Source organism: Scyliorhinus canicula, chromosome 22, assembly GCF_902713615.1.
Source record: "Scyliorhinus canicula chromosome 22, sScyCan1.1, whole genome shotgun sequence".
In the NCBI taxonomy this organism is placed as follows: domain Eukaryota; kingdom Metazoa; phylum Chordata; class Chondrichthyes; order Carcharhiniformes; family Scyliorhinidae; genus Scyliorhinus; species Scyliorhinus canicula.
In genome coordinates this window covers 17,199,799-17,227,433 of record NC_052167.1, presented here as the reverse complement: position 1 = coordinate 17,227,433, position 27,635 = coordinate 17,199,799, and the positions used below count along the sequence as shown (strand labels likewise).

The following is a 27,635-nucleotide window of genomic DNA, read 5'->3' as shown; positions in this document are numbered from 1 at the left end:
AGTTATGATAATACCACACCGATAAAGCACATCTGGGTCTGCTTTCAGCTTCAACAAAACCAACCTCACTGAGAAATACCAAACTTTGGAAGCGTTATGCAACCCGTATATGCATTTATTTAACTTCCAGAGCACCCTTCCTGTGCCGTTCTCGGAGGATGAAGGAAAATTTCTCTTTCAAATTGATGTCATTGTAAGTTGTAAGTTGTAATGCTAGGAAACCTTAACTCTTTCCTTCCTCAACAGAGGTCCTCTTGGTTTCAACGTTGTGGTAGTTTGAAAATGTAAATTAATTATTTATCTGTTCTTCGAGAGAAAGGAGCTAAAGGGTTGAATTCTTTTTAAAATCTGTTTGCAGCACATTGATAGTCAAGCGTTAGATAGGATTTGAGCTTGTAGGATAGGTGGAGAGAAAGAATGAGACCCATAGTTGGGTCTTCCCACTTTGGTGTTTTTTCTGCGTTGTCTCTAATCTAGATAAAAACAGCTCCTTAAAAACAAAATTAATCAGCTGGCTTGTCACCTGAACCTCTCTCTCTCTCCCTTTCCAACCGACCAGTGACCCAAATATGGTCATGGCTAGGGTATTCCAGGTGGATGCGTATAGGATCAGGAGTCAGCCATTCAGCCCACTGAGCCTCCTCTGCTATTCAATTATATCACAGTTGATCATTAACTTTAACGCCCCTTTCAAACCCTATCCCCAAACCCCTTGATGCCGTTGGTATTCAGAAATCTATCGATTCCTGTTTTGAACATGCACAATGATTGAGCTACCCCAGCCCTCTGGGGTAGAGAATTGCAAAGAATCACCATCCTTTGAGTGAGGAAATTCCTCCTCATCTCAGTTTTAAATGGCCTGGCCCTTATTCTGAGGCTCTGTCCCTTGGCTTGAGACACGCCAGCGAGGAGAAACATCCAATCTACATCTACAACCTGGAATAATTTTGTAAATTTCATGAGGTAACGCCTCATTCTTCGAAACCCCAGAGAAAACAGTCACCTCAATCTCTCCTCATAAGGCAATTCCACCATCCCAGTGATTAATCCAGTGAACTGCCTCCATGGCAGATATATACCACCTTAGGTAAGGGGACCGAAACTGTACCCAATACTCTAGAACTCGCCAAGGCTCGATAAAAATCTCCTTTAGGGAAGGAAATATGCCATCCTTACCTAGTCTGGCCTACATGAGGCTGCAGATCCACAGCCACAGCAATGTGGTTGGCTCTTAAGAAATAAATGCCACTTGGCTTGAGGTCAATTAGGGATGGACAATAAACGCTGGCCTTGCCTGTGAGGCACACATCCCTTGAAAGAATAAAAAAAGAATTATGTGCATTGGGATAAAGTGCCCTAACTTTGCCTTTTCAACATTATTCTGCATTATGATCCTATTTGATGCTTGCCTTTGCTTTACCTGCCTTGTAATGTTGTTTACTACTCTTCTACTTCCTGTTATCAGTTTGGCTTTTCTCCAATCCCAGCTCCCTCCCAGGCTCCCATTCCCCTGCCAACCTAGTGTAAACCCTCCCAAACAGCACGAGCAAATCTCTCTGCGAGGATCTGAGTCCCTGTCCTGCAAAGATGCAACCTGTCCATTTGTGCAGGTGCCACCTGCCCCAGAACTCGTCCCGGTGCCTCAGGAATCTGATGCTCTCCCTCCTCCACCAAATCTCCATCCACATGTTCAATCACTCCATCCTCCTATTCCTGTGCTCGCTAGCTCGGGGAGAAACCCTGAAATTAATGTTTTCGAGTTTGTTTTTCTGGATTTATTTTCCAACTTCCTAAAATCTGCTATCAGGACCTCCTCCCTCTTCCTATCTATGTCGTTGGTAGCAATGTGAAATGAAATGAAACGAAAATCGCTTATTGTCCTGAGTAGGCTTCAATGAAGTTACTGTGAAAAGCCCCTAGTCGCCACATTCCGGCGCCTGTCCGGGGAGGCTGGTACGGGAATCGAACCGTGCTGCTGGCCTGCTTGGTTCTGCTTTAAAAGCCAGCAATTTAGCCGAGTGAGCTAAACCAGCCCCTAGTGAGCTAAACCAGCCCCTGTGGGCCACGACCTCTGACCAGTTGCCCTCCCCCAAAAGAATGACCCGCAGCTAGTCTGTGACACCCTTGACCTTGCGCCAGGGAGGCAACCTGGAGCTATGTCTATGGCTGCCGAAACATGTCTGTTCCCCTAACTAACAAATAACCTACCACTATTGCACTTCCACTTGTGTTCCTCCCCTCCTACGTAGCTGAGCCACCTGTGATGCCACGGAATTGGCTCTTGTTGAACTCTTCTGAGATGACTGAAAATCTGTGCCACTGTACACGATAAATTGCAATGCTATTAACGTGGAGCCAATCTGTCTAGAAAATGCCAGTATGGACAATTACCTTCAATGACTGTGAATGGGACCATCCCCTAACCCATTCGGAGAACGACAACCACCTGGGTGTCTGATAGGTCAGCTAGGAAGAGGGATGAGGTCCTGATAGCAGATTTTAGGAAGTTGGAAAATAAGTCCAGAAACACAACCTCGAAAACATTAATTTCAGGGTTTCTCCCCGTGCCACGAGCTAACGAGCACAGGAATAGGAGCATGGAGTGATTGAAGCTACATCTTCACGTCGCCAGAATGTGGCTTCAGTCTTTCCAAAATGCAATTGGTGGTTTCCAGCTGGTAAATTAATAAAGTCATTTTTTAAAAATTAAGCATGAGTTTGCAACAGGTTATACTCAAGTGGCAGGTCATGACAAATTAAGGTTCTGTAAACCTGTGTCCACCGTGGGAATACAAATTCCATTTCGCTACCCTGGGCACTTAAGAGGATTTGTAATCATAAAAGTGTGCAACTCCACCCTTTGATTTTCAATCCATTATAATGAGTGGCCAAGAGCTGATGTGCCACTGGTTTGTGGCACATGCCCCTGGCAGTTATCGAGGTTCCAGAGTCCTACTTCAAGACGGGCCAAACTAATTGAATGGCAAGATCAATTCGATGGGCGAGGAAAGGACCTATCCAACCCAAAAATCTGAACTAAATTTGAACGCAGATCCCACAGGCATGTTGATCTATATTTCACAGTGTCACAGAATTATTACAGCACAGAAGGAGGCCATTTGGCCCATTGTGTGTTGGCCAACTCTCTGAATGAGCAGTGCACCAAGTGGCCACTCCCCTGCCTTCTCCCAGTAACCCTGCATGTTCTCCCTTTTCAAATCAGCCCTTGGAGGTCAAGCAGCCTTTGTGGAGATGGACAAAGAGTTAATGTCAATGACCCTTCATCAGAAAAATGTTCAGAGGTGTTGACCAAGTAGAGAGGCATGGAAAGTGCAGGGGGTTAGAAAGTCTGTGATAGAGAGTTAGATAGGCTAGAAGGTAAGACTTTATATTGCAACAGGATGATGTTGCAAAATAAAAGGAGATGGTAATAGAGCAAGGGAAAAAAAAACCAAAAGATGGCTCGAGAAAATACCTGACCACTACAGCCAATGAAGTACTTTTCGAAGTACTTGGAAGCCAATTTACGCGCAGCAAGATCCCTCAAGGGGCAATGTGATACTGACCAGATAATCGGTATTCTTTTGACTGAGAGTTTAAATATTGGCCAGGGCATCGGGGATACTGCCACCCCACTCCCCCCCCCCCACGTCCCCCCCTCTTCCCCCCCCACTACCCCCCCCACGTCCTCCCCTCTTCCCCCCCCACTTCCCCCCCACTTCTCCCCCCCACTTCCCCCCTTTCCCCCACTTTCCCCCCCCACTTTCCCCCCCCACTTCCCCCCCACTTCCCCAACCCCACTTCCCCCACCCCATGTCCAACCAGAGTTTACAACCCTAATTGGATACAATTTGATTGATCAATATTTGTTACGTGGCTCACTGATTTGTTTTTCCTCTAGGTCTGTAGTCTTCAAAGTAAAGTTGTTACGAACCCTGAGTTAGTGCATGGCCAACTCCAGCCCCAGTTAACCCTGACTCGCAACACCAGTGAAATTAGATTTCTTTAAATACCCAAGATCTTTGGTTGAGTCCAATAAACTGCAGTCTCCTGGTTTGTACCTTTAAAGCATGAGTAATCTTTTATTATGAACAGTATCTTTAATTAACCAGACAGAAGATGTAGTTGTCTATATACTACCAATCCCACTCCCCCCTTTTTCAACTCACCCAACTCTTTACACATACATATAGACAAACAGCATAGAGGGAAAGAGTGGTGGGAAGGAAAATAAAATATTGCTAAAAGTAAATGATAGGGATCTTTTATTTGCCAGAATGAGTTCCAGTCAATGTCTTTCTGAAGTTCAGTCTTCCCATTTGGTACTTCTTTTCTTTCAGGATTGATATGATTTTTTAAAAACATTTTTTTTAACTTTAGAGTACCCAATTATTTTTTTCCAATTAAGGGGCAATTTAGCGTGGCCAATCCTCCTACCCGGCACATCTTTTGGGTTGTAGGGGTGAAACTCACACAGACAAGGGGAGAATGTGCAAACTCCACATGGACGGTGACCCAGAGCCGGATTCAAACCCGGGTCCTCGGCACTGTAGGCAGCAGTGCTAACCACTGCACCGCACTTCTATATGATCTTCTTAGGCAAGATTATCTACCTTCCCTGCAGACTCAGCATCATTTCAGGTTCACAGCAAATGATACACTGGACACTCACTGCTTTCAAAACAATAGATCCACTATTTTACTAAAGAACAGCAAGCTGCTGGTTTTGATACACTGAAAAGATCTTCAGTTTCCACGTTCAGTTTCAGTTTCAGTGAAAATACTTTTCACTGTACCTCGGTACACGTGACAATAAATAAATCCAATCCAATCCAGAGAGCAGAAACGTCACCCAGCAGGAACTAATCACTGACTGTTGTCAGGCCGAACACTGTCCCTAGCCAACCAGTTTCCAATTAACTAATCAAACTGACTCCCGCCAAAATAAATTCCTCCCATTTCATTGATACACGGGTTTAGTTTCTCCTTCTCCCAAACACAAAGCCTGAGAATACAGTATCCTCACAAGCAGGCATTTAAACTTGGAGTCTTGTGCCTTCTTCTCTCCACTTAAAGGTACATCCCAATTATTGATCCACCGACCAAAACAATAAAAGAAATGGCAACAAAGGAAATAGGCAGGAAGGACACTTACACAGTGTTACGGAATGCCATGCTGTCTTATTGGGAAATACAGGTCATGCCAATTTTGGACATTAATGCTGAACAATGGTAACTCCCTGTCTCAAACTCCTGCAGTGGGAAATGATGGAATCCAGGATTTGCCATTTGAGATCCATGCAATGGGTGGTTGGACATGTGCATCTACTGAGGATGTGTAACAGTGGCAACACCAGGGGCTGGTTTAGCACACTGGGCTAAATCGCTGGCTTTTAAAGCAGACCAAGGCAGGCCAGCAGCACGGTTCGATTCCTGTACCAGCCTCCCCGGACAGGCGCCGGAATGTGGCGACTAGGGGCTTTTCACAGTAACTTCACTGAAGCCTACTTGTGACAATAAGCGATTTTCATTTCATTTTCATTTTTCCACCACTACTTGTTGAACTTTGATGGGTTGCAAGGTACTTTCCTATTGGTGCTGACTCGCAATGGTGTATCTATCTGTAGGCAACTCATTTTGAGCTTGATATTTACACTCAGCAATCCAAATTAAGATGTGAGCTGGTGAATAAAACCTGCACAACTGCAATCTCTGCAGGGTGCAAAGTCACTGTTCTCGAGGTTTGTTTAAAAATAAAACGAATGCGTCCTATTTTACCGCATAGTTCTGTGAAACAGAAAACAAAAGCAGGGATGCCTTATTATTCCAATACGGAGCTCTCACCTTCACGTTACCTGAATACTGAGTGGGGTTCAATTAGGATGGCACTTTGGACCCTCGCCAAGCCGAGGTGCCCTCGTTGATAAGGCAGAGCAGGTCAGATCCCAGTGCAGACCATTCATTCCAGAGACGTCAGCCGTGTGGAGCTTGCAAAGCTACCTCCAGCACCACCAAGTCCAGGGAGAAAATAACGCTGGTAGCATCTCCTAGGCAACCAGCTCTCCGTCTCTCGTTCCATTTCACACTCTCTCTCTCACTCTCAAGTCTGCTTCTCTCTCTTCACTGACTCTACCTCCTGACAAGACCTCAGGAAGTCACCAGCTCTTTTCCCCCCATCAAAGCGCCCGGCTCCTGGTAAGTACCAGCTATATATTGTGTTTTCAAAAAATGAAATGGACCAAACTATATTCTATGGCACCAGCATGTCAATCTCACATAAATGATGTACATTTCACAATTCTGAAAGCAAGGGGTTGAGAGGGAGGGAGGAAATACAACGTGTGCTATTTCAATTGTGCTATTGTAACAAAAAGGATTGAAATTGACACAGGGATGGTTAAATAGGGAAGGTGAAGCTTTATTTGTGTTTTTTCTTTAAACAGCAGAATTTAGGAAGTGTTTTTATTTTTATTTTATAAGCGTTTTAGCATTGTTCACTAAATCGCAAGTGTCCCCTCCCCGCTTTCAATTGCAGCTACGTGGTCCCCGGGATTCATTTGTGTCAGATTATCGTTGGGGCAAATGAGAAAATCTGGCTGAAAGATTAGCTCCGAACTGCCTCCTCCTGTAGTATCCGCCCATGCGGCTGTGAGGAGACAAAAGAGGCTCTGACACCTCAACAGGCGCATCCTGTTTTGATTTTTTAGATCTGTGGGGCTGCTGGTGTCTTTGGGCAGGCGAGTCATATCTATCACCCTTTTTCTGTACAAAGACAAGCAGGGAAACAGTTTTCATTCTGTTTCCTTAATCACTAGTTTGCCCCTCACTTGGGAAACGGGGCGTTCAGAGCCCCCACCCCATCACGTTAATGAAGATTGAAATGCGAAAATTACTGTTAACACCCCCCCCCCCCCAATCACCTCTGCTCCATATGGAATAAGGCTCCTCCCTCCATCTATGCTCCAGTCTCCCCCCCCCCCCCCCCCCTCCATTTCCCACACTTGGCTGACACAATGCAGAGTGAGGTAGCTTAATGGTTCGCTCTGAAACCAACACACCCGAGAAAGGATAAAAGGGAAACAGAATACTGTAAAATGTGGGATTGATATATCTCATGGATTGGGAGAAATATGTCTGTGTGGAGTCTGCACATTCTCCCCCTGTGTGCGAGGGTTTCCTCCGGGTGCTCCGGTTTCCTCCCGCTGTCCAAAGATTTGCAGGTTAGATGGATTGGCCATGCTAAAATTGCCCCTTAGTGTCCGAAAAGGGTAGGTGGGGTTGCTGGGTTACGGAGGATAGGGTGGAGGCGTGGGGTTTAAGTAGGGTGCTCTTTCCAAGGGCTGGTGCAGACTCGATGGGCTGAATGGCCTTCCTCAGCACTGTAAATTCTATGACTATGTAGAAAGCGGGCTCGTTTTATTTTTTAACTCGATGGTAATTAAACGTCCGACGCTGGTTGTTAAGCAGCGTCTTCCATCGAAGGAAAATAGATCTACTTTATTTATTTTTAAACTTTAGACCTGTATTTCCATTGCACTGATGTGGCGGAGGGAGCAGTATAGCAGCAGATCACACTTTATACCGTAAAGGTTGCTCTTCATCTGTTGTTGTGCCAGGGAAGGAGGGAGCTGGGCATGTCTGTATTTACGTGAATTGCTGGAGTGATTAAAATAATCCTTATCAGTGTCACAAGTAGGCTTACATTGACACTGCAATGAAGTTACTGTGAAAATCCCCTGGTCGCCACATTCCGGTGCCTGTTTGGGTACACTGTGGGAGAATTCAGAATGTCCAATTCACCTAACAAGCACGTCTTTTGGGACTTGTGGGAGGAAACCGGAGGAAACCCACGCAGACACGGGGAGAATGTGCAGACTCCGCACAGGCAGTGACCCAAGCCGAGAATCAAACCCGGTCCCTGGGCGCTGTGAAGCCACAGTGCTAACCACTGTGCTGCTGTTAATGCTCAAGGATGGTGGGTTCCCTGCTTGCCTTAAGCCTAAAAGTTCCTGGGGTGTCTAAATGTTGCAGAGTGGCGTTGCCCCAAGGCTGGAGTCCAAACGGTTGTCGGACTGACTGACTGACAGCCTGTTGGAGGTGATCACTGATTTCCTGTGGTTTTAAAAAAAATAGCTGGTCAACGTGGCCTTGACTCCTGAACGACATGGCCAGGTTCTCACAGTCACTGTCAAAGCTATTCTGCGGCTTTACGGATTATGGATGCGGCCAATTTGGAAGGTGTCCATAACATGTTTAATTCATTGCTGCCACTCTGTGGGCAAAGTGAAGCCACAATGCTTCCGGATTAGGGTCAGTTTTTGTGTGTGGGAATGGCTGGGCCATTTTTTTGATACAGAGCATTTTGGAACAGATTCTAATCGAGTGCCCCCCCCCCCCCCCCCCCCCCCCCCGATTAGAACAGTGTTAAAAATATTTCCCATTGCAGAAAACTGCAGATCGAATGCTTGAGTTTCACAAGATTTAAACCAATTCAACCTTTTTTGATGGGTGCACAGTGTAATTATCTTGCCAATAGTCAACCTGGCAGGCAGTTTTATACTTAACTATATATCTGTTTTATGTTTGCTGCTGATCTGTGGCTGATGGTGGCATTGGGGTCCACTGGTGGCTCTCTCATTTATGTATGTGTATTTTTCATTATTAGACATAGACAGTGAATTTTAGCATCAATGAGATCGTGCTGTTCTCATCTGATGTCCACACTTTCCAGCAGGGGTCACTAGATAATGATTGATTGTTTTTTTTACACTCAAGCCCATAGGTAGCAAGGTCAACTGTTCTGTACTGAACGTCAGACCTTGATGAGGTTAAGACAGCACAGAAGGGGAACAAATTGTAACTTTTCCATCGTAAAGTCTGCTTGCCTCCACTTCTGTGCAGAGCAGAAGGAGGCCATTCGGCCCATCGAGTCTGCACTGACCCTCTGAAGGAGCACCCTGCCCAGGCCCACTCCCCTGCCCTATCTTCGTAAACCCAGCTAACCTGCACATCTTTGGATTGTGGTAGGAAACCAGAATCCATTGTGACAAAGCCATCTGCTCACAGCATCCTAACATGCGCCAGGTGTATCTCATCCATTGCCCTTCCTTCATGGATGCGCATTGGTTTCCGGTTCACCAATGCTTCGATTTATAAAATTTGCTCCCTTCGAATCCCTCAATTGCCGTTGCCCCTCCCTATTCCTGTCAGCTCCTGCAGCTTCCCAACCCACCAAGAACTCTGGGTTCCTCCATCTCCAGCCTCTCGTGTATCCGCCATCCCCCTCAGTAAACATACGCCTTCAGCTATCCATAGAATACCTGGTCAATCCACCTAACCTACACATTTGGACTGTGGGAGGAAACCAGAGCACCCAAAGGAAACCACACAGAAACTCCACACGGACAGCCTCCCAAGGCCGGAATCGAACCCGGGTCCCTGGCGCTGTGAGGCAGCAGTGCTAACCACTGTGCCACCATGCCGCCCTATCTGGGCCTTAAACTCTGGGATTTCCCTCCCTCAACATTGTTACCTCTCCATCTCTCCTCCATTTAGACTTTCCTTAAAAGGCACCTGTTTTACTCAGGTGTGGCACATTGAATGTAATATCTCCTCTTTGGTGCAACATGAATCTTTGTCAGATAACAGTCCAATGGAGTGCTTTGGGATGTTCTCACAAGTTAAAGGTGCTAGATGAATACAAACGATTGTTGGTGCAGCTGCTGTTGCTGCGTGACTCAGTATCGCACCGGACAATTAACGCATTGCCAAGCAACCAAAAGAGGCTCATGTAGGCTTATGTTTACTAGCTACTTATTTTCCAATAAGCACCTTTCGGCTGCAACTTGAATACAATCATGGCCGTGCATTATTTCTAAATCTCTCAATTTAAGACTTTCCACTGAGTTATATATTTTAGAAAGCAGGAAGGGTCCAGAAGGAGACGGGAACCTCAAGGAAACTGTTGATGGAGCATCAAACAGCCAATGCTGAGTGCTTCAATGTTTTAAATAGAGCTAAAACAATGATATAGGGATTGAGCCTGTATAATGAATGCTGACTGCCTTGTCTGGGTTGAATAGAAAGTTATAAGAATTGGCCAGGGAATAACATCAGCTATGATGGAACAGTCGTCCTTCCAGCACATCTTACACCCTCAGTGGGATTTCTGTGCATGGCCAAAATGTGTGGAATATAACATTCTACGATGGCTACAAAAGGCAGGCTAGATTCCTACATTCTAATAATTGTGAGCATAATATATGGAGAGGAATTAGAACATAACATTGCCATAAGCTGGAACGTAACAGTAAATCAAAATGTAACATTCTATCAATCTACATTACAACAGGAGACTAGAATGTACCAGCAACCTGCATCAATGGTGCTATGGTTGGTTACGGCACAGTGGTTAGCACTACTGCCTCACAGCGCCAGGGACCCAGGTTCAATTCTGGCCTTGGGTGACTGTGTAGAGTTTGCATGTTCTCCCCGTCTCTGCATGAGTTTCCTTTGAGTGCTCCGGTTTCCTCCCACAGTCCAAAGATGTGCGGGTTAGATGGGGTTATGGGGGTAGGGCCAGGCAGTGGGCTTAGGTAGGGTGGTCTTTCAGAGGGTCGGTGCAGACCCAGTGGGCCAAATGGCCTCCTTCTGCACTGTAGGAATTCTAATATAGCACTATTAACATCGACAAGTGCCCCGAGATGCTTCACTGACCAAACGGTTACCTGATGTCATTCAACATAGTCAAATAAAGAAATATTAGCATAGGTGACCACTGTTTACTGGAAGAGATTAGATTGAGGACAACTCTTGGCCTGTAACATTGCAGGTAGCGGATGAGGATCATATCAGCCATGATAGAATGGCAGACAGACACAATGTTATGAATGGCCTAATTCTGCTCCTATATTTTAAAACCTTATGACAAAAGGCAGAGGGGATGGCATTCAGGCAGCTAGAGGGATGACCAGTAGTGATGGAATGCGCAAGAGGAGGACAGAAAATCTCGGAAGGTTATTGTTTTGGAGGTGAGATCAAGGAAATACTTCAACACCAGGAGGAAGTTTTTAGAATCGAGGGCTCACTGAATCAGGGGCCAGTGTAGGTCAGTGAGCACAGTTTGCTCTATAAAATGACGACAGCATGGTGCCAACAATAAATGCCAACATTCTAGAATATAACCAAGCAATGTGCAAACATTATATTCAAATTCAACACTGCTGACTCACGTAGGAGGACAAGATTTACTGCAGTCAGAGGAGGATTCAAGCAAGATACCTGTCGGGGTCTGAACTGCAGATAGATAGTTTATGATAATGTGTTTAAGAGTGTGCAATGAAAACCCTGAGGTTGAAAATTGCCGCGATGCAGGGTAGCAATGGTTAGTGGGCATCATATTATGTGCCCTGTTTAGAAAGTCAACCATTCTCTCCAGCATACTTGGAGGACTTGTTTCTCATTAGTGTCTGTTGCCTGCATAAATTGGTGAGACAATATTTGCCCCTTTGTTGCTTTGTGGCCACAAACTGCTATTGTTAGATCAAACAGAAACCAATTAGAAGAACGTACAAAGCGATGGAATTTTAAGAATCTCATGGTGTGGAAATTGGTCATGGTTACGCTGCGATTGACTTCAGCCATTGCATGGTAAATGCTTTGCATTCAGGATTTCTATCCTATTGCTTTTTTTTCTCAAGGATAGTGCAAATTCTATGCCTCTTGTGCATTGAATAAATAAACAACTGTTTCCGAGCCCAGTATAAGAATGTCAACATAGTCTATTTTCTCTCAATTTAAAGGTTCCGTATATCTTCAATTCCACAAGCTTAATGTCCAACCATCCTGGTTTTAGTCACTGAAGCTTCCCTGGCAGAGGTTATTCTGTATCTGTAGCTGGGAAAATGCTGAGGGAATCAGAGGGACTTGGGAATCCTTGTTCATGATTCTCTTAAGGTTAATGTGCAGGTTCAGTTGGCAGTTAAGAAGGCAAATGCAATGTTAGCATTCATGTCGAGGGCTAGAATACAAGACCAGGGATGTACTTCTGAGGCTGTTTAAGGCTCTGGTCAGACCACATTTGGAGTATTGTGAGCAGTTTTGGGCCCTGGATCTAAGGAAGGATGTGCTGGCCTTGGAAAGGGTTCAGAGGCGGTTCACAAGAATGATCCCTGGAGTGAAGAACTTGTCGTATGAGGAACGGTTGAAGATTCTGGGACTGCACTCGTTGGAGTTTAGAAAGATGAGGGGTGATCTTATTGAAACTTACAGGATACTGCGAGGCCTGGATAGAGTGGACATGGAGAGGATGTTTCCACTTGTAGGAAAAACTAGAGGACACCATCTCAGACGATCCTTTAGAACAGTGGTGAGGAGGAATTTCTTCAACCAGAGGGTGGCGAATCTGTGGAACTCTTTGCCACAGAAGGTTTTCGAGGCCAAATCACTGAGTGTCTAAGACAGAGATAGATAGGGTCTTGATTAATAAGGGGATCAGGGATTATGGGGAGAAGGCAGGAAAATGGGGATGAGAAAATATCAGCCATGATTGAATGGCGGAGCAGACTCGATGGGCCGAGTGGCCTAATTCTGCTCCTATGTCTTATGGTCTTATCTTCATTGTGAAACAATGGAACTTTTATTGCAGTCGTAGTGGTAGCTGAGTGTTCACTGCAGCGATTTTATTGCGGGGATAAAGACTCATTACTTTTTCATGCCATGCATATGAATTAATAGGTGATGTAAAATTATATTTCTCACACAGCTTCTGTCATTCTGTGGTGACTATCTTCAGGCTAAATGACGAAAGTGAAAATATAACCCCCCCTCCCCCCACAGCAGTTTTATTTGTAATGTATTTTCATCTCGTGCTTTGAATTTAAGAATGGGGAGAGGCATTGGCAAAGTGGGTCAGAAAACATGTGGGGTTTCAAAAGGACAACAAAAATCTTCTTCCTTTCCGCCGTTAGCGTCCTGTTTGAAGTGAGTATGTGCAATTCCAAACCAACTGGGAGTGAAGTAAGGTTTGATAACTAGAAATACTCAGAAATTGGCATTAAATCGAGGTGACCTTCTGCTGTTTGGGTTGTGTTATCGAGCTTCTGTCTGATCCCTAACACAGGACTGCCTAATGCTGACACTGGGTGGAAATGCAGAAAGATAGAGATGGAACTTGCATTTAGCTATCATCTTTCACAATCTTAGGATGTCACATTAAGTTCTACTGCCAATTAAATGTTTATTTGAAGCGTAGTCACTGTTCTAATGTGGCAAATAGTACAATCATTCATCTTAAAAAGTATCAAAGAAAAAGTTAAAGCACCGGACAGGGTATGTTGGGCACCCAGTGCTGCTTTGTGCCATCTTAGAATCCCTACAGTGCAGAAGGAGGCCATTTGGCCCATCAATGATCACGGCAGCACGACAGCATAGTGGTTAGCGCAATTGCTTCACCGCTCCAGGGTCCCAGGTTCGATTCCCGACTGGGTCACTGTGCGGAGTCTGCACGTTCTCCCCGTGTCTGCGTGGGTTTCCTCCGGATGCTCTGGTTTCCTCCCACAGTCCAAAGATGTGCGGGTAAGGTGGATTGGCCATGATACATTTCCCTACATGTCCAAAAAAAAAGATTAAGTGGGGTTGCTGAGTTGCAGGGATAGGGTAGGTACATGGGCTTGAGTGGGTTACTCTTTGTAAGGGGCGGTGCAGACTCGATGGGCCGAATGGCCTCCTTCTGCACTGTAAATTCTGTAAATTCTATGATCACCGACCCTCCGAAAGAGCATCCTAACTAGGTCCAATTCCCCGACCTATCCCCGTAACCCAATCTAATCTTTGGACACTGAGGGGCAATTTTAACCTGGTCAATCCAGCTGACCGTCCATCTTTGGGACTGTGGGAGGAAACCAGAGCACCCGGAGGAAACCCACACAGACATGGGGAGAAGTTGCAAACGCCACACAGACAGTCACCTAAGGTTGGATTTGAACCCGGGTCCCTGAGGCAGCAGTGCTAACCACCGTGTCGCTGATAAGAGTGTAACAATGTCGGCTTATACACAGCGAGTTACTGATCTCAGTCAGATCACAACGAATGTGCATTGAGTAGATACTCACAGAATAAGAAGCAAAAGTCCAGGGTGAGTCACCCCACACTGTCATGTAGCTCCGTGTTCCACTTTAGAACATAGAACATAGAACAGTACAGCACAGAACAGACCCTTCGGCCCTCGATGTTGTGACGAGCAATGATCACCCTACTCAAACCCACGTATCCACCCTATACCCGTAACCCAAACAACCCCCCCCTTAACCTTACTTTTTAGGACACTACGGGCAATTTAGCATGGCCAATCCACCTAACCCGCACATCTTTGGACTGTGGGAGGAAACCGGAGCACCCGGAGGAAACCCACGCACACACGGGGAGGACGTGCAGACTCCGCACAGACAGTGACCCAGCCAGGAACCAAACCTGGGACCCTGGAGCTGTGAAGCATTTACGCTAACCACCATGCTACCGTGCTGCCCTGTTTTATATTGCGCCGACAAAATGCCTTGGGACGCTGCATATGTTAAAGTCGCTATGTAAATGTAGGTTGTTGCTGTTCTTGCTGGTCAGTCTCAGAATGCTCGAGGGTAGTTAGTTCAGCCGGCCTCTTAGTCATGGGTTATGCCTGGGAAACAGTCAAGAGAAGCAGAAAAAGCAAGCCCTTGCCTGTGCTGGAATAGCACATTCTGTCCATGATGTGGAATTTCCACTGGGATTTCCACTGGGATTCTCTGAACCCCCTCTTCCTCCTCGATAGAAGATCCAAAGAATTGGTGTGAGTGGTTCCCCATTGCCTCTCTCTGATGTTTCTGACAGTCTTCCTCCGCAGTTACAGAGAGTGAGTTGCTGCAAAAATTCGAGCCCTGATTTTTTATATCGTATTCAACTTGATGTTATTACGAGTCAGATAGTTGAAAGAAAACTCGATAAGTGGAGGAGTAGAGTTGGTTGGAGAATAGGAGCTGCTCTGCATCTCCACGACAAAGAGTTGGGGGACCCATGCAGAGGCACGATAGAGCAGCCACTGGTAGGAAGGTGTGTACACAGCCAGGTTTCATCATTAATGCAGACAGAGGAATTTATAACAGGAAAGCTCACACATAAGTGTGACTAAAACATGCGGTTTTGTAAACAGGAAGGCAGAACAGATATAAGATTATTAATATTATGAACTATGCAATGTATCTCAAATAAAACAAAACCTCTTTAGCTCAAACCCTGGCTCTGTGGAATCCTTTTGCAAGCTTCTTGTTGATACATAGAAAGTGTCATTGGCCTAGATAACATCTGACGGTAATACAAGTAGATTGTAAAGATGCATATTGTACCATCTTTAACTTGGTTCTGTGAGAGTTGAATGAAAATGGAAATCTCTTCTTGTCACGAGTCGGCTTCAATGAAGTTACTGTGAAAAGCCCCTAGTCGCCACATTCCGGCGCCTGTTCGGGGAATCGAACCGTGCTGCTGGCCTGCTTGGTCTGCTGTAAAAGCCAGCGATTTAGCCGAGTGAGCTAAACCAGCCCCGAGTTCAAGGCATTCAAACCTGTGATTCCTTATTTCCTAAATCAGCAGTTTCCGTGATAAAATTTGAACTTATTTTGTACAATAATAATAAAATGTGCCATACTGAGAGAAGAAGTAGGTAAGTAGTAGGGATATATATTATGAAAACCTACACTGATATCACACCTTTAATGGAAAAAAAAACCCTTCAGGATCTTTGCAAATAGATGTGATGAAAATGAGCTAGAAAGGTTGCGACTGGGATAAGGGTTCACAAAGTCATAGAACCATACAATCCTAACAGTGCAGAATGAGGCCATTCGGCCCATCAAGTCTGCACGACCCTCCGAAAGAACACCCTACTGAGGCCCAACCGCTGCCCTGTCTCTGTAACCCCGCCCTGTCTCTGTAACCCCGCCCTGTCTCTGTAACCCCGCCCTGTCTCTGTAACCCCGCCCTGTCTCTGGAACCTCGCCTAACCTGAACATCTTTGGACATTAAGGGGGAATTAAGAATGGCCAATCCACCTAACCGGCACATCTTTGGATTGTGGGAGGAGCACCCGGAGGAAACCCACGCAGACACGGGGACAAAGTGCAAACAGTCACCCAAGGCCGGAATCAAACCAGGGCCCCTGGCGCCGTGGGGCAGAGGTGCTGAACACCCCCTTGTGCCACCATGCTGACCCATCAGTTAAATAAATGTGTTTTAAGGTTTTTAAAGGCAGAAAGACGTGGAGAAGTCAACAGGTTGAGTGAGCGAGTTCTACAGAGTAGAATGAAATGCTGAAGGGTCGGCGGCTGATGAATACGAAGGAAGTGTAGAGTCAAGAAGATGTTATTTTCAGGAGGAGGTTGCAGAGAGAGCTTGGGCTGGCGTGGGGTGGGGGGGGGGGGGTGTGTGGAGGGGGAGCAAGGACATGAGAAGCATTTCCTGGCAAGGAGAATGATTTTGTACAAAATGTATTGAGGTATAGAAAAGACAGTGACGATGTGGGTTGATGGGTGAGTGAGCTTGCTGCGGAATCATAGCATGAAGAAGCCACACAAAGCAGAGTAGTTCTGAATAGCGGTGAACTTTCCTTTTATGCTCCCATTGTGAGATCAGCAGGGACGATTTCTTCCATGCTCCGTATGTGGCAAAATTGTAAATGTATTATTTAGAAAGAAACTTACAGTTTCAATGGACACAACATGCATAGAAGCCTATCCCTGCTGATTGGGTATTATAGATGCACTGCTCTTCCAATGACACTTAAATTGGTCCATTTTACTGTCGCCAAGCTGGCGGTGTCTGTATATCTGGTCTCGCTGCACAGGAGGTCCAGAATCTCTCGGCGGACCCCTTCCCATGGATCCTTTTTCTTTTCCCGTTCCTTTGCTATCCCCCCCCCCCCCCCCCCCCCCCCCCCCCCCGGAGGTGCTGACACAGAATGGGTTGCATTTCCAGCACTCTATCCTCAGGGAGTATTCCTCGTGCTGATTGTCAGCAGGCTGTTGCAACCACAAGAGCCACTCAGCGAGGCCGTTCGGCCCATCGCGCACTGGGACCAGCCATCCGTTTTTCCCACTGCTGCATATATGCATGTTAGACATTGGGATCTAGTTCATGAGAGGAAGCCTCATTTAGTCACGATCCCAACTTCACCCAGGGTCTACGTATATGTATTTCCCAGTCCCATCTTGATCAGAAACTGAAACGCTCTTGATTGTTTGGGGTGAGGTGTCTCTTTGCTGGGAAACAGCAAACTCAAGATGATCCTCGGACAGAACGGAGACCTCATGCCTTGCTGGGCCTCGTACTACATCTGGCTGTAGTTACGTATGGGACCACTGGAGAAGTTATCCATCAGGATGTTTCTACATGTTATGTGAAACCTGACTGCTTGGACTTGGAAACGTTTGATTCAAGGAGGCAAAAGCAACAACAGAGTGGGCGGCACGGTCACATAGTGGTCAGCACAGTTGCTTCACAGCGCCAGGGTCCCTGGTTCGATTCCCGGCTTGGGTCACTGTCTGTGCGGAGTCTGCACGTGCTCCCCGTGTCTGCGTAGGTTTCCTCCGGGTGCTCCGGTTTCCTCCCACAAGTCCAAAGATGTGCAGGTTAGGTGGATTGGCCATGCTAAAATTGCCCCTTGGGGTCCAAAAAAGGATAGGTGGGGTTACGGGGATAGAGTGGAAGTGTTGGGATGGGGTGGAGTTGTGGGCTTGGGCAGGGTGCTCTTTCCAAGAGCCGGTGCAGACTCGATGGGCCGAATGGCCTCCTTCTTCACTCTAAATTCTGTGACGAAAACACAATGAATCATCATAAATATCAATTTGTACCCACTACAGGTTGGATTTGATTAATGGCCAACAGGTAACCTATTAAATAAATCATCCATTTTATTAACTACTTTGAATGCATTTTTAATTCGTCAAGACCACATTGACAAGGCTGGCAAATTGAATTTTATTCCTTTCCGACTCCCGAACAACAATCTACCCACTTTCCGCAGCAGCAGGATTTCCATTTTCTCGGCCCTTTGTCCAGGTTGTCTCGAGTGAGGTTTCCCCACGAAGGCCGCTGTTCCCCCGTGAGGATCACCTGGAGCTCTACTTGGGGGCAACCGAGGTGCGCTGCCGACCTGGACTTTTCCAGCCACTTGAACTGGTAGATAGAAGAGCCAGGCAATGAGAGCATTGCCCAAAACTGTGGGATCATCGCAGGGAATTGCTTCATGGAATAAGACTGCGTGCTGAGCTGTATTTGGGATGGGATTGAAATTCCCAAACGCAGAGGAGATGCAATCCAACTTAGCTACTGGTCCAATGGAAATCTCTAAACTGGAGTGAAATAATATTTCTTGCATTTTGCCCGACCTTGTTAGACCAACACGCACAGACAAGAGGGGCTACAACATCACTCATAGCTTAAAGATCTGAATGTCAAGGTGTTTGCCTTGACTTCCTCTACTGTAAGACACAATGGAAAGGTGTGCAGTAGACACGGTGTGTGGAGAATTGTGCATGTATTCTTCAAAAGGACATTCAGCACAGACTGTGTGCAGTTTATTTGGCATCGGGCTCAATCCCGCATACGCCCACTCCACTGTTTCTCAAATTAGTTCCTTTTCGTTGCGAAGTTGATGCTGTGCCTGATGCATTGATCACGATGAGGGTAGACACTGCTGCCGCTATGTCAATGATTAAATCACCTTGTTCCATTTCCAGTCACCTTGATCCACTCTTGGACGCCACGAGAGTGTGAGCAGAGGTAGCGAAGTGCCGATTCTGGATGACGGCTAATTTTAGCCGCATCAACCCTTTCAGACGTTCCATCAATTTTGGGTTTATTTTTAAAGGGCTTACTGTTTTAGAGCAGCACGTTCTACTGCCAGCTGGTATTACAATGAAACACTGAAGGCAATGTGCTAAAACTCACCTCTGTTCTCAGATTATGTCTGGTTGGATTAACAAACGTGGGTTAAAATAGTAAGATCCTAAATTAATTAACAAAACTATCAGAACTGAGACACAGAGTGGAAGTAAGTGTTACAAGTTCTGCAGGAGAAAATCACATGTAAACTCCGGAACCATTAATTGAACACTCAAAAAAAAGCCCCAGACAATTATAAAGAGTAATCCCAGGGATGGACGATGTCTTGTGATGTAGTGGGCTGCATCCGGACCTCTGAGCCAAAGTCACAGCCCAGCTGGCCCAGCAAGATGCGTTTGTAATATACCTACAGTGCAACCTGTAATGGGTGGCAGAGTGCTTAGCACTACTGCCTCCCGGTGCCAAGGACCCGGGTACAATTCCGGCCTTGGGTGACTGTCTCTGTGGAGTTTGCACTTTCTCCCCCGTGTCTGCGTCGGTTTCCTCCGGGTGCTCCGGTTTCCTCCTACAGTCCAAAGATGTGCAGGTTAGATGGATTGGCCATGGTAAATTGCCCCTTAGTGTCCAAAAGGTTAGGTGGGGTTACTAGGTTACGGGGATAGGGTCGGGGTGTGGGCCTAAGTCAGGTGCTCTTTCCAAAGGTCGGTGCCGACTCGATGGGCTGAATGGCCTCCTTCTGCACTGTCGAGATTCTATGGTTCTTCTAATATGCCGAGGGCAGGTGGTAAAAGGGGGGGGGTTTCTTGGTCAGGCATTTGCATAAGTCAATGGCAAACCACTGCAGCATCGTACCAAGTGGAAACGTGGACCAGCACAGGTGCCCACGGTTACTAACACCTTTTCTGGGCATGGTGCCCAGAGAGAGAGAAGGGAAAGTTAACCTTGACAATGAGCAAAGTTTCAGATAGAAACACAAATGTATGAAATGTTTTCAGTCGTGAAACAGTAAGTGGGAGGTCTACGGTGAAATGAGAACCGTAAAGGATACATCAACGAGGATGAAGATAAAATATAGTTGTTTTAAAAAAGAAATTCCAATTAAGTTTGGCCAATCCACCTATTCTTTGGGTTGTGGGGGTGAGACCCATACAGACACAGGGAGAATGTACAAACTCCACACGGACAGTGACCTGGGCCCGGGTGCCATGAGGCAGCAGTGCTAACCATGCCGCCCCAGATAATAGATAATAAACCCAATGATTACTTCCTCTAAATAATCATCAACAATAATGCAAGTGAAATACCATTGCCGATCAGTCTTAATCCAAATAAATGGGATCGCAGTAACAGACAAATAGAAAGGGCGAAAAATCATATTAACCCAATGGATAGTAATTATCGGCAAGTATTCGTAAAGACAAGAGATGAGGGGCGGCATTCTCCCCTACCCAGTGTGATGGAGGGTGCCGGCGTAGGGGAGTAGCGCCAACCACTCAGGGGTCGGGCCTCCCCAAAGGTGGGGAATTCTCCCCACCTTTGGGGGCCAGCCCCGCGCCGGAGCGGTTGGCACCAGCAGACTGGCGCAAAAAACCGGCGCCCCCAGCAGCGGAGCTGGCCGAAAGGCTTTCGCCGGTCGGCGCATGCGCCAGCAGTGACGTCAGCGGCAGCTGGCCACTGACGTCACTACCGGCGCATGCACGATGTGGGGTTCACTTCTGCTTCCGCCATGGCGAAGGCCATGGTGGCCGCGGAGGAAAATAGTGCACCCAGGGCACTGGCCCGGAGTCTGAGCGGGGGGCCCCGATCGCGGGCCAGGCCACCGTGGGGGCACCCCCCGGAGTTCGATCGCCCCCCGCCCCCCCCAGGACTCCGGGGCCCGCTCGCCCGAGATTTGTGATGTGCTAAATGCCTTTTACAAGGGAGTTACTGAATATTGAAAAAGGCTTGATAGATCAGAAACATGATAGCATTTTGAGATAAGTGGATAAAACAGCCCCAGAATGACTGGAGGTCCATCATTCTCACAACAGTGTTGTGGATCCGAACCAATATTAGGTTAAATAGTAGAATGGGTTATCAAGAGTAAAGTTGGGGATTACCCGTTTAACATTAGCCGAAACAGCAGATCATTTGGATTTAGAAGGATAGGATTCTTCCTGACCCAACCAAAGACGTAGAACCTCTGGTCCTCTGCGGGTCAATGGACAGCAAGATTCCACCACCGGTCTGGGTGCTGTCATGTTCACCTGCTGTAGAAACATTCCTCCGTGCTGGATTGCTACATTTCTCTATGCCAAAGAACTCCTCGCTGGGAACCATCTGCCATAAACTCAAGTCCGTCGAAAACTTTGCATCAAAGCTTGCACCAAGTGTCATCAACCCACCACCTCCCCATTTGCAGACACCTCCATTGGCTCTTGACTGAACAACGGCTCAATTAAAAAAATTCTCATTGTTTCCAAATCCCCTCGCCTTTCCCTCCCTCTGTAGCCCTACGTCCCTCTGAGATATCTAGACTCGTACAGTTCAGGCCTCTTGCATATCCCCAACTTCAGGGCCTACAGCTGCTGAGGCCCAAAGTACTGGGATTCCCTCATTGAACGTTTCTGTCTTTCAACCCCTCTTTCCAACTTTAAGACTTTACTTGAAACTAACATCTTTGACCATACGGTTGGTCATCTGTCCTAATACATTGGTGTGTGGCTCAAGTAGTGTCAAAATTGTCTTTGATAATGTTCCTCAGAAATACCCTGGGACATATTTACTATGTTAAAGGGATTACATTAATACCAGTCACTATTGTAGAGCCATTTAACAAGATCAATTATATATAGCAATCGGCAAACTGAGTGAATTAGGTCAACTAGTGACACACAGTATCAAATCAATAAGTCCAAAAGTTGGAAATATCCAATTCTTTTAAAGGATCACTGACTGGGTATAGAGGGTTATGGGCCAAATGCGGGTTCTGGGACTAGCTTAGTGGTTAAAAACTGGGTGGCATGGACAAGTTGGGCCGAAGGGCCTGTTTTCATGCTGTAAACCTCTGTGACTCTACGACCATATATTCAAACTGCCTGAGTCTCTTTTTTTGTTCCTGGTCTCTCCTCTTTATATAATCTCAGCTCCATGCAATACACACTTGGCTCTGACATGATGCACCTTCACCCAATCAATCTCCTTTTAACGCCGCCTTTTTCCAATAAATAATCCAACTTACGGTTAATTAGGGAGAGACGTTTCGAGGGGAAACTCTTTACTTCTAACAGAAGAAATTCTGAGGATGAAATTCTGGGGCTTGGCTGGCACCACTGAGACTTTGAAGGTTTGTAGTTGTCACATCTCTGTCTTGTTGTTCCTTACGGAACTGTTCCCGGCGTCAATCCCATTCCCCAACCGGTATTTTCATTAATAGTCAATTGAACATTTCTTCAGAGGAGAATTTCCTTCCAAATTATGGGCAAAAATACTTTGACTGTCTGTCCCCTTCGAGACCCATCCACCGCCTTACGTGAAGGAATTAATGGGCCTATATCTTCTCAAAGTGCAAACTGCTGCAAGTTGTTAGCTCAGAATGTGGTTTCTACAACTTTGTACCTCTGATCAGATGGCCATTGCGATGTTGCAGTTCTGTCAGAAAGCTCAGAAGTATGAAAAGGTAGATAATAGATTTTAAAAAACCATTGTTTGCACAATTATATATAAACGTATAGTCATGTTAGACGTTTGTGGAAGTATTTCATAGCTTTTCGCCATCCATCTGCACAAGTTGAGAAGCTAAAGATAATCATATCAGTTGCTTCACTGGCCAAGTATTCTACCTTGCTGCAGCTTGAAAAGCAACATTAAACGTCAATATGCACCTTGGTTACTCACTCACTCTGGTAGTACAGAGTGATTTAGAAACTATTACCCCAGGGAACGTCTCACCAAGCGATGTCTGCCAAGATGCTCCATGCTTTGGGCATCTCCGCAGGGGCAGTCCATTCTGTTCCATTTATGTATCAGGCAATGCCACCACTGGTCTTTGTGCTTCACACATCCTCCAGCACGTGTCTTTTGGTGGGAATTGTGAGATTTTGAGAGATAGGGCTGCCAACCGGAATGGGTTCCTGGGCGTGTCTCGGGGTAACTTCTGCAGATTGTCACTGATCGACAAATTCAAGGTTACATTCTCTTGATTCTTCTCTCCTGAGAGGCAGCTCAGTAAAATACATTTGAGGGCAGCGAGCCAGATTGTTGGTGTTCTGTGTGTTTCCTCGCCATGCCGGTGTGCAATGTTCAGCCACCAGCTAAACAAGGGTCAAGGCGAATGTGTGCTGAGTGTCTGTGGACCTTGCTGATTTATGGATTCAGTTAAATCTGTTTCTTCCGTTTAGCCGTGCTTTTTGTCAGATGTTGATTGTAAGGGAGACTATCATCCAGATCCGCTCCTGGGAAAATGGGGAAGCCCTTGGGCCTGGCTTCAGTCACAGAGCAAGGAGTAATCAGGCATGCTGGATGCTTCAAATGCAAGGATTTTCTGAGGAATCAGACGAAGCTGCCGCGACCTCCAATAAGATCAGGCATTAGTCTGTAAACGGTATAATATTGACGCTCCTCCATGGACCAGTGACCAGTTTTGATTACTGATGTTATGTGGCGATTGGGCGAGGTTGTACAGTTAGGACATTGTCCTTTGCCTCCTGTGATCTACATTCACGTCTCGTGCAAACTAGTGAGATAAAAGAACCGGCATTTTCTTTGACTGTCCGCAGAGGTCGTATGTGCAATGTCTTGGCGCAAACTGAACTCTGTCGCTCGTGAGTGTGAGCTGATCACAACGGGCGCCACTTGGCATGAAAAAAATGGTGGCTACATTTGGAGAGGGAACGTGGAAAGCTGCCAGGAGAACTTAAGGGTGAACTTTGCTGCTCGACCCTAGTCCAGAGGTAGAGAAGAACGGACTTTAAAAGAAAGATTTGCATTAATATAGCACCTTTCATGAAGGCTGTTACATGCTTTGAAACAATGGAGTATTTTTGAGGAGCAGGTACTATTGGTGATTTCGGAAACAGGGCAATTCATTTGCGCACAGCAAGCTCCGACAGGCAGCAACGTGATAATCAGCGGATCATCTTTTTTGTGGATGTGAATAAATATTGGACACTCCCTGCTCTGCTCCAAAATAGTGCCGTGAGGTTTTTAACGTCAAGCTAATGTTCTGCCCCAGAAAGCCGGGCGATGAAGGATATGACTGCATAGAACCAAATCGTTACACGCTCGGTAAGCTTTTAAGTGTAAAGAAATATGAGGCACTTGAGTGGCCCGCCTGCCAGCAAACCCGACAAAGTTTGCTTTTTGGACTTCCCACGTGGCTACTCCCCTGTCCACCACTGGTTGAGTACCAGCGGCAGCAGGTTGAGGTACGTACATGCTCATTCGGCCCCCTGAAGGGCCTCAATTGACACCCAGGCAGGAAGGCCACCCATTCCTGCCCCGGACTTAACCAAATGGACGCGCGAAGGCAGCTCCTTCCCCATTCCACAGCCCCCCTCCCCTGCATCCAAACTCCTGTCAATTCCGCCCGAAGTCCGCTCCATGGCGTGGCGTGAATTCAGGAGCAAGAAATACAGAGCAGATTTTACTGACCCGAAAATAGAAAATAGCAGAAATACGCAGAAGATCAGGTACCATCTGCGGGGAGAGAAACAGCGGCAACGTTTCAATTTTCTGGTAACTGCGGTATTTTGGCGACCCTGGGTGAACTCTCTTTAATAAATCAACAATGCTCCTCGATAAAGTGGAGCCAGGAACAGGGGATCTTGAAAAGTTAAATTGGAGTTTAGCTAAATCGCAAGTTCCTTTGTGAAAAGAAGTTCCTCGTTAACGTTTTTGAAATCTTTTTTCAGGTGACGTCCGTCATCCCAGCCCGACATGGTGAAGCCTGGATGCAATTTCTCTGAGAAGACAGAGAAAGAGCACGGTGCCGATGATGGATTTGATAACATCCCCCTGATAACTCCACTTGATGTCAATCAGCTTCAGCAGCCAATCCCTGAGAAGGTACACATAAATATTCGGCAACCATGCTGGGGTTTGATGGGGGGGGGCGGGGGTGGGTGGGTGGGGGGGGGGGGGGGGGGGCAACTTGCATTGACGCCACACAGCAAAAATGATTTTATTGATGAGAAAGCGAAATGAAGAACTGGCTCTTTGGAGATCAGGATGTGGGTTCAAACCTCCGGTCCCCACACTGGGCAAAGTGGAAATTGGGAAGTAAGTGTCCTCAGACATTCCTGTGATCGTTCAGGTCGCTCGCTGCCCAGCGCTCTCAAAGCAGACCACTCGCCCTGGCTCTTGTTTAGAGACTAGAACCTGACCAAAACCAAAAGGGGTGAAAAAGGCACTTAAAATGGCAAAGGTAGCACCCAGCATGTGTGCCAAGATATTAAAGGCCGATAGCAGCCATTAACTAAGAAATCGATCACACCACCGGGCACTAAGGTACAAAACCACAACACATTCATGGGAATTCCTCTGCTATTTCAGTGGAGGGGCAAATCATCTACCTTAAACAAGCTAATACCTCTGCTGAAATTGTGATGGTTGTAATGTCAGGTGAAGGTGATAAGCCTGAATACAGTTGAATCCATTTTATAATTTCAGGGTGTTACGACCCCAGACCAGACAACAAAAGTTGCTCGGCTATCGGACAGAAACCCAATAGTTTATTTTAATTTTGTCAGACTGTGAGGAAAGGACACCTCGTTCCAGGAGTGATTTCACACAAAATAAGATATGGTAAATTAAAGCACACTTTATTACCAACACAGTATTAAAGTTTCTTTAACATCACGCAAGAAAATAGCTTATAATTACCACTTAAACAATGCTGATCAATACAGTGACGCAATAACCCTTAACTGCTATCTTTACTTCCACTCAAACAACAAAACCGTCTCAGATCCCAATCCACTTTTAAATACAGTTAGCACTCTGGAATAATTGCTGTAAAGAGATGTCTTGGATATTCCATTTTGAGATGGAGAGATCTTTTGAGATTGCTGGAAAGAAATAGACCTGTCACCCTGTCAGAATAATGCATAATGTCTGGCTCTATTCTTCAGGAACCTTCTCAACTCACCTGCCAGCCAAAAGTAACTCTGCAAAGCTCAATATCTGACTGTTTCAACACTTGGCCCCTCCCATTAACTACATCACCTGACTTAGCTGAACACTGTCTCCAATTATCTACTCCCCAGGGCTCCCCCTTAATATCAAATATAAATCCATTAGCCCAAACCTTTACGATGCTTTAATTGCACCTCTGGCTCCAAAAAGCCTTGCTATCTTTCAAACCAGGATTTTTAAAAAACGTGACTGCAGCAGTCACACACACTAACCCAGGCGTTTAACCTTTACTGCACCAAACATATATATTACAAGATATCGGAAGTTCATACCTTCATCACAATGGGTCCAGATAAATACTTCAGAACAGTATCAGTTATACCAGGATAAAATCAGGACTTTGTACAAATGCACATGCTTGTTTTTGCTTATAATGAGAACAGTCTAATTGAAGACTGAAGCCATTATGGTGATTTATGTTAATTATGGACTGTAAATAATGTAGAATACTGAAAAACATACTAATTAAAGGCACCATAATGAATATGCCTCCTAGTAGATAATGCACATTAACAAACATCAATCCGGCTCCATCTTCTCTACATCACAATAGGAGCCAATGTCCAAAAAGAGAGCGACAGTCACTTTACCCCAGCAGGAATATACGTACAGTTGGGATATTATTTTAGTTCAAAGGACCGTGTGGCAAAGAACAATGTCTGAGCTCTCTCTTTGTGTGGTCCCAGACACTTTATCCCCAATTCTTTGTTTTCCCAGTGAAAACAATGTGAATTCAATAGACATAGTAGACGCATCAGCAGACAATGAACCGAGGAACTGCCTTTGGGCACTGCACTCGTGGAATGGATAGAGATGCGGATACTCCATCAACATTTGTCCTTGACCCTCTTCTGAGGGCACCAACTGATTCGACAATGCAACTCTGTGGAACTAAATGGCCCTTTTGGTATTTTACTGAAGTGACCATTCTTATATGTAGTCTAGTCAGCGGTTAACGGCAAGCTTCTTAACCTGAGCAGCTCCATCAAAGCTAAATTTGATTCCTATCATGTACCTGAAGAATAATAATCATTATTATCGTCACAAGTAGGCTTACATTAACACTGCAATGAAGTGATTGTGAAAATCCCCTCGTCGCCACACTCCGACGCCTGTTCGGGTACACTGAGGGTGAATTCAGAATGTCCAATTCACCTAACAAGCACGTCTTTCGGGACTTGTTGGGGGAAACCGGAGCACCCGGAGGAAACCCACGCAGACACGGGAAGAATGTGCAGACTCCGCACAGACAGTGACCCAGCCAGGAATCGAACCTGGGACCCTGTCGCTGTGAAGCAAGAGTGCTAACCAATGTGCTATCGTGCCGCCCTTATTCGTAATTAAGAGCAATGAGGGTCAAAATTCATGCCTAATTGCACCCCCCCCCTTCCAGTCCAGGGACGTTGAGGCCAATTGCAATGTACTATTGCTATCGGGGCTGAGATAAAACCACGGACCAAAGATTAAACCTGGAGTCTTCCTGATCCGTATGGTTCAGTAATAAATCACTCAATCCAGTTCAGCTGTCAGGCAGCTGTGAAAAATGTTAACACAAGTCTCGGAAACCGCAATGTATGGTGGCGACGTTTATTTCC

General features: G+C 46.1%; 1 protein-coding gene across 1 annotated transcript in view; it reads left to right on the top strand.

Moving 5' to 3' along the window:
* The first annotated feature begins 5,882 nt into the window (after positions 1-5,882).
* Positions 5,883-27,635, top strand: part of caly (calcyon neuron-specific vesicular protein) — a 43,268-nt gene continuing 21,515 nt past the window's right edge. Inside the window, exons 1-2 of the mRNA XM_038782974.1 lie at positions 5,883-6,195; positions 24,759-24,912. Coding sequence (XP_038638902.1) covers positions 24,784-24,912 — 129 coding nt within the window. The 5' untranslated portion in view covers positions 5,883-6,195; positions 24,759-24,783. The remainder of the gene's footprint in view (positions 6,196-24,758; positions 24,913-27,635) is intronic.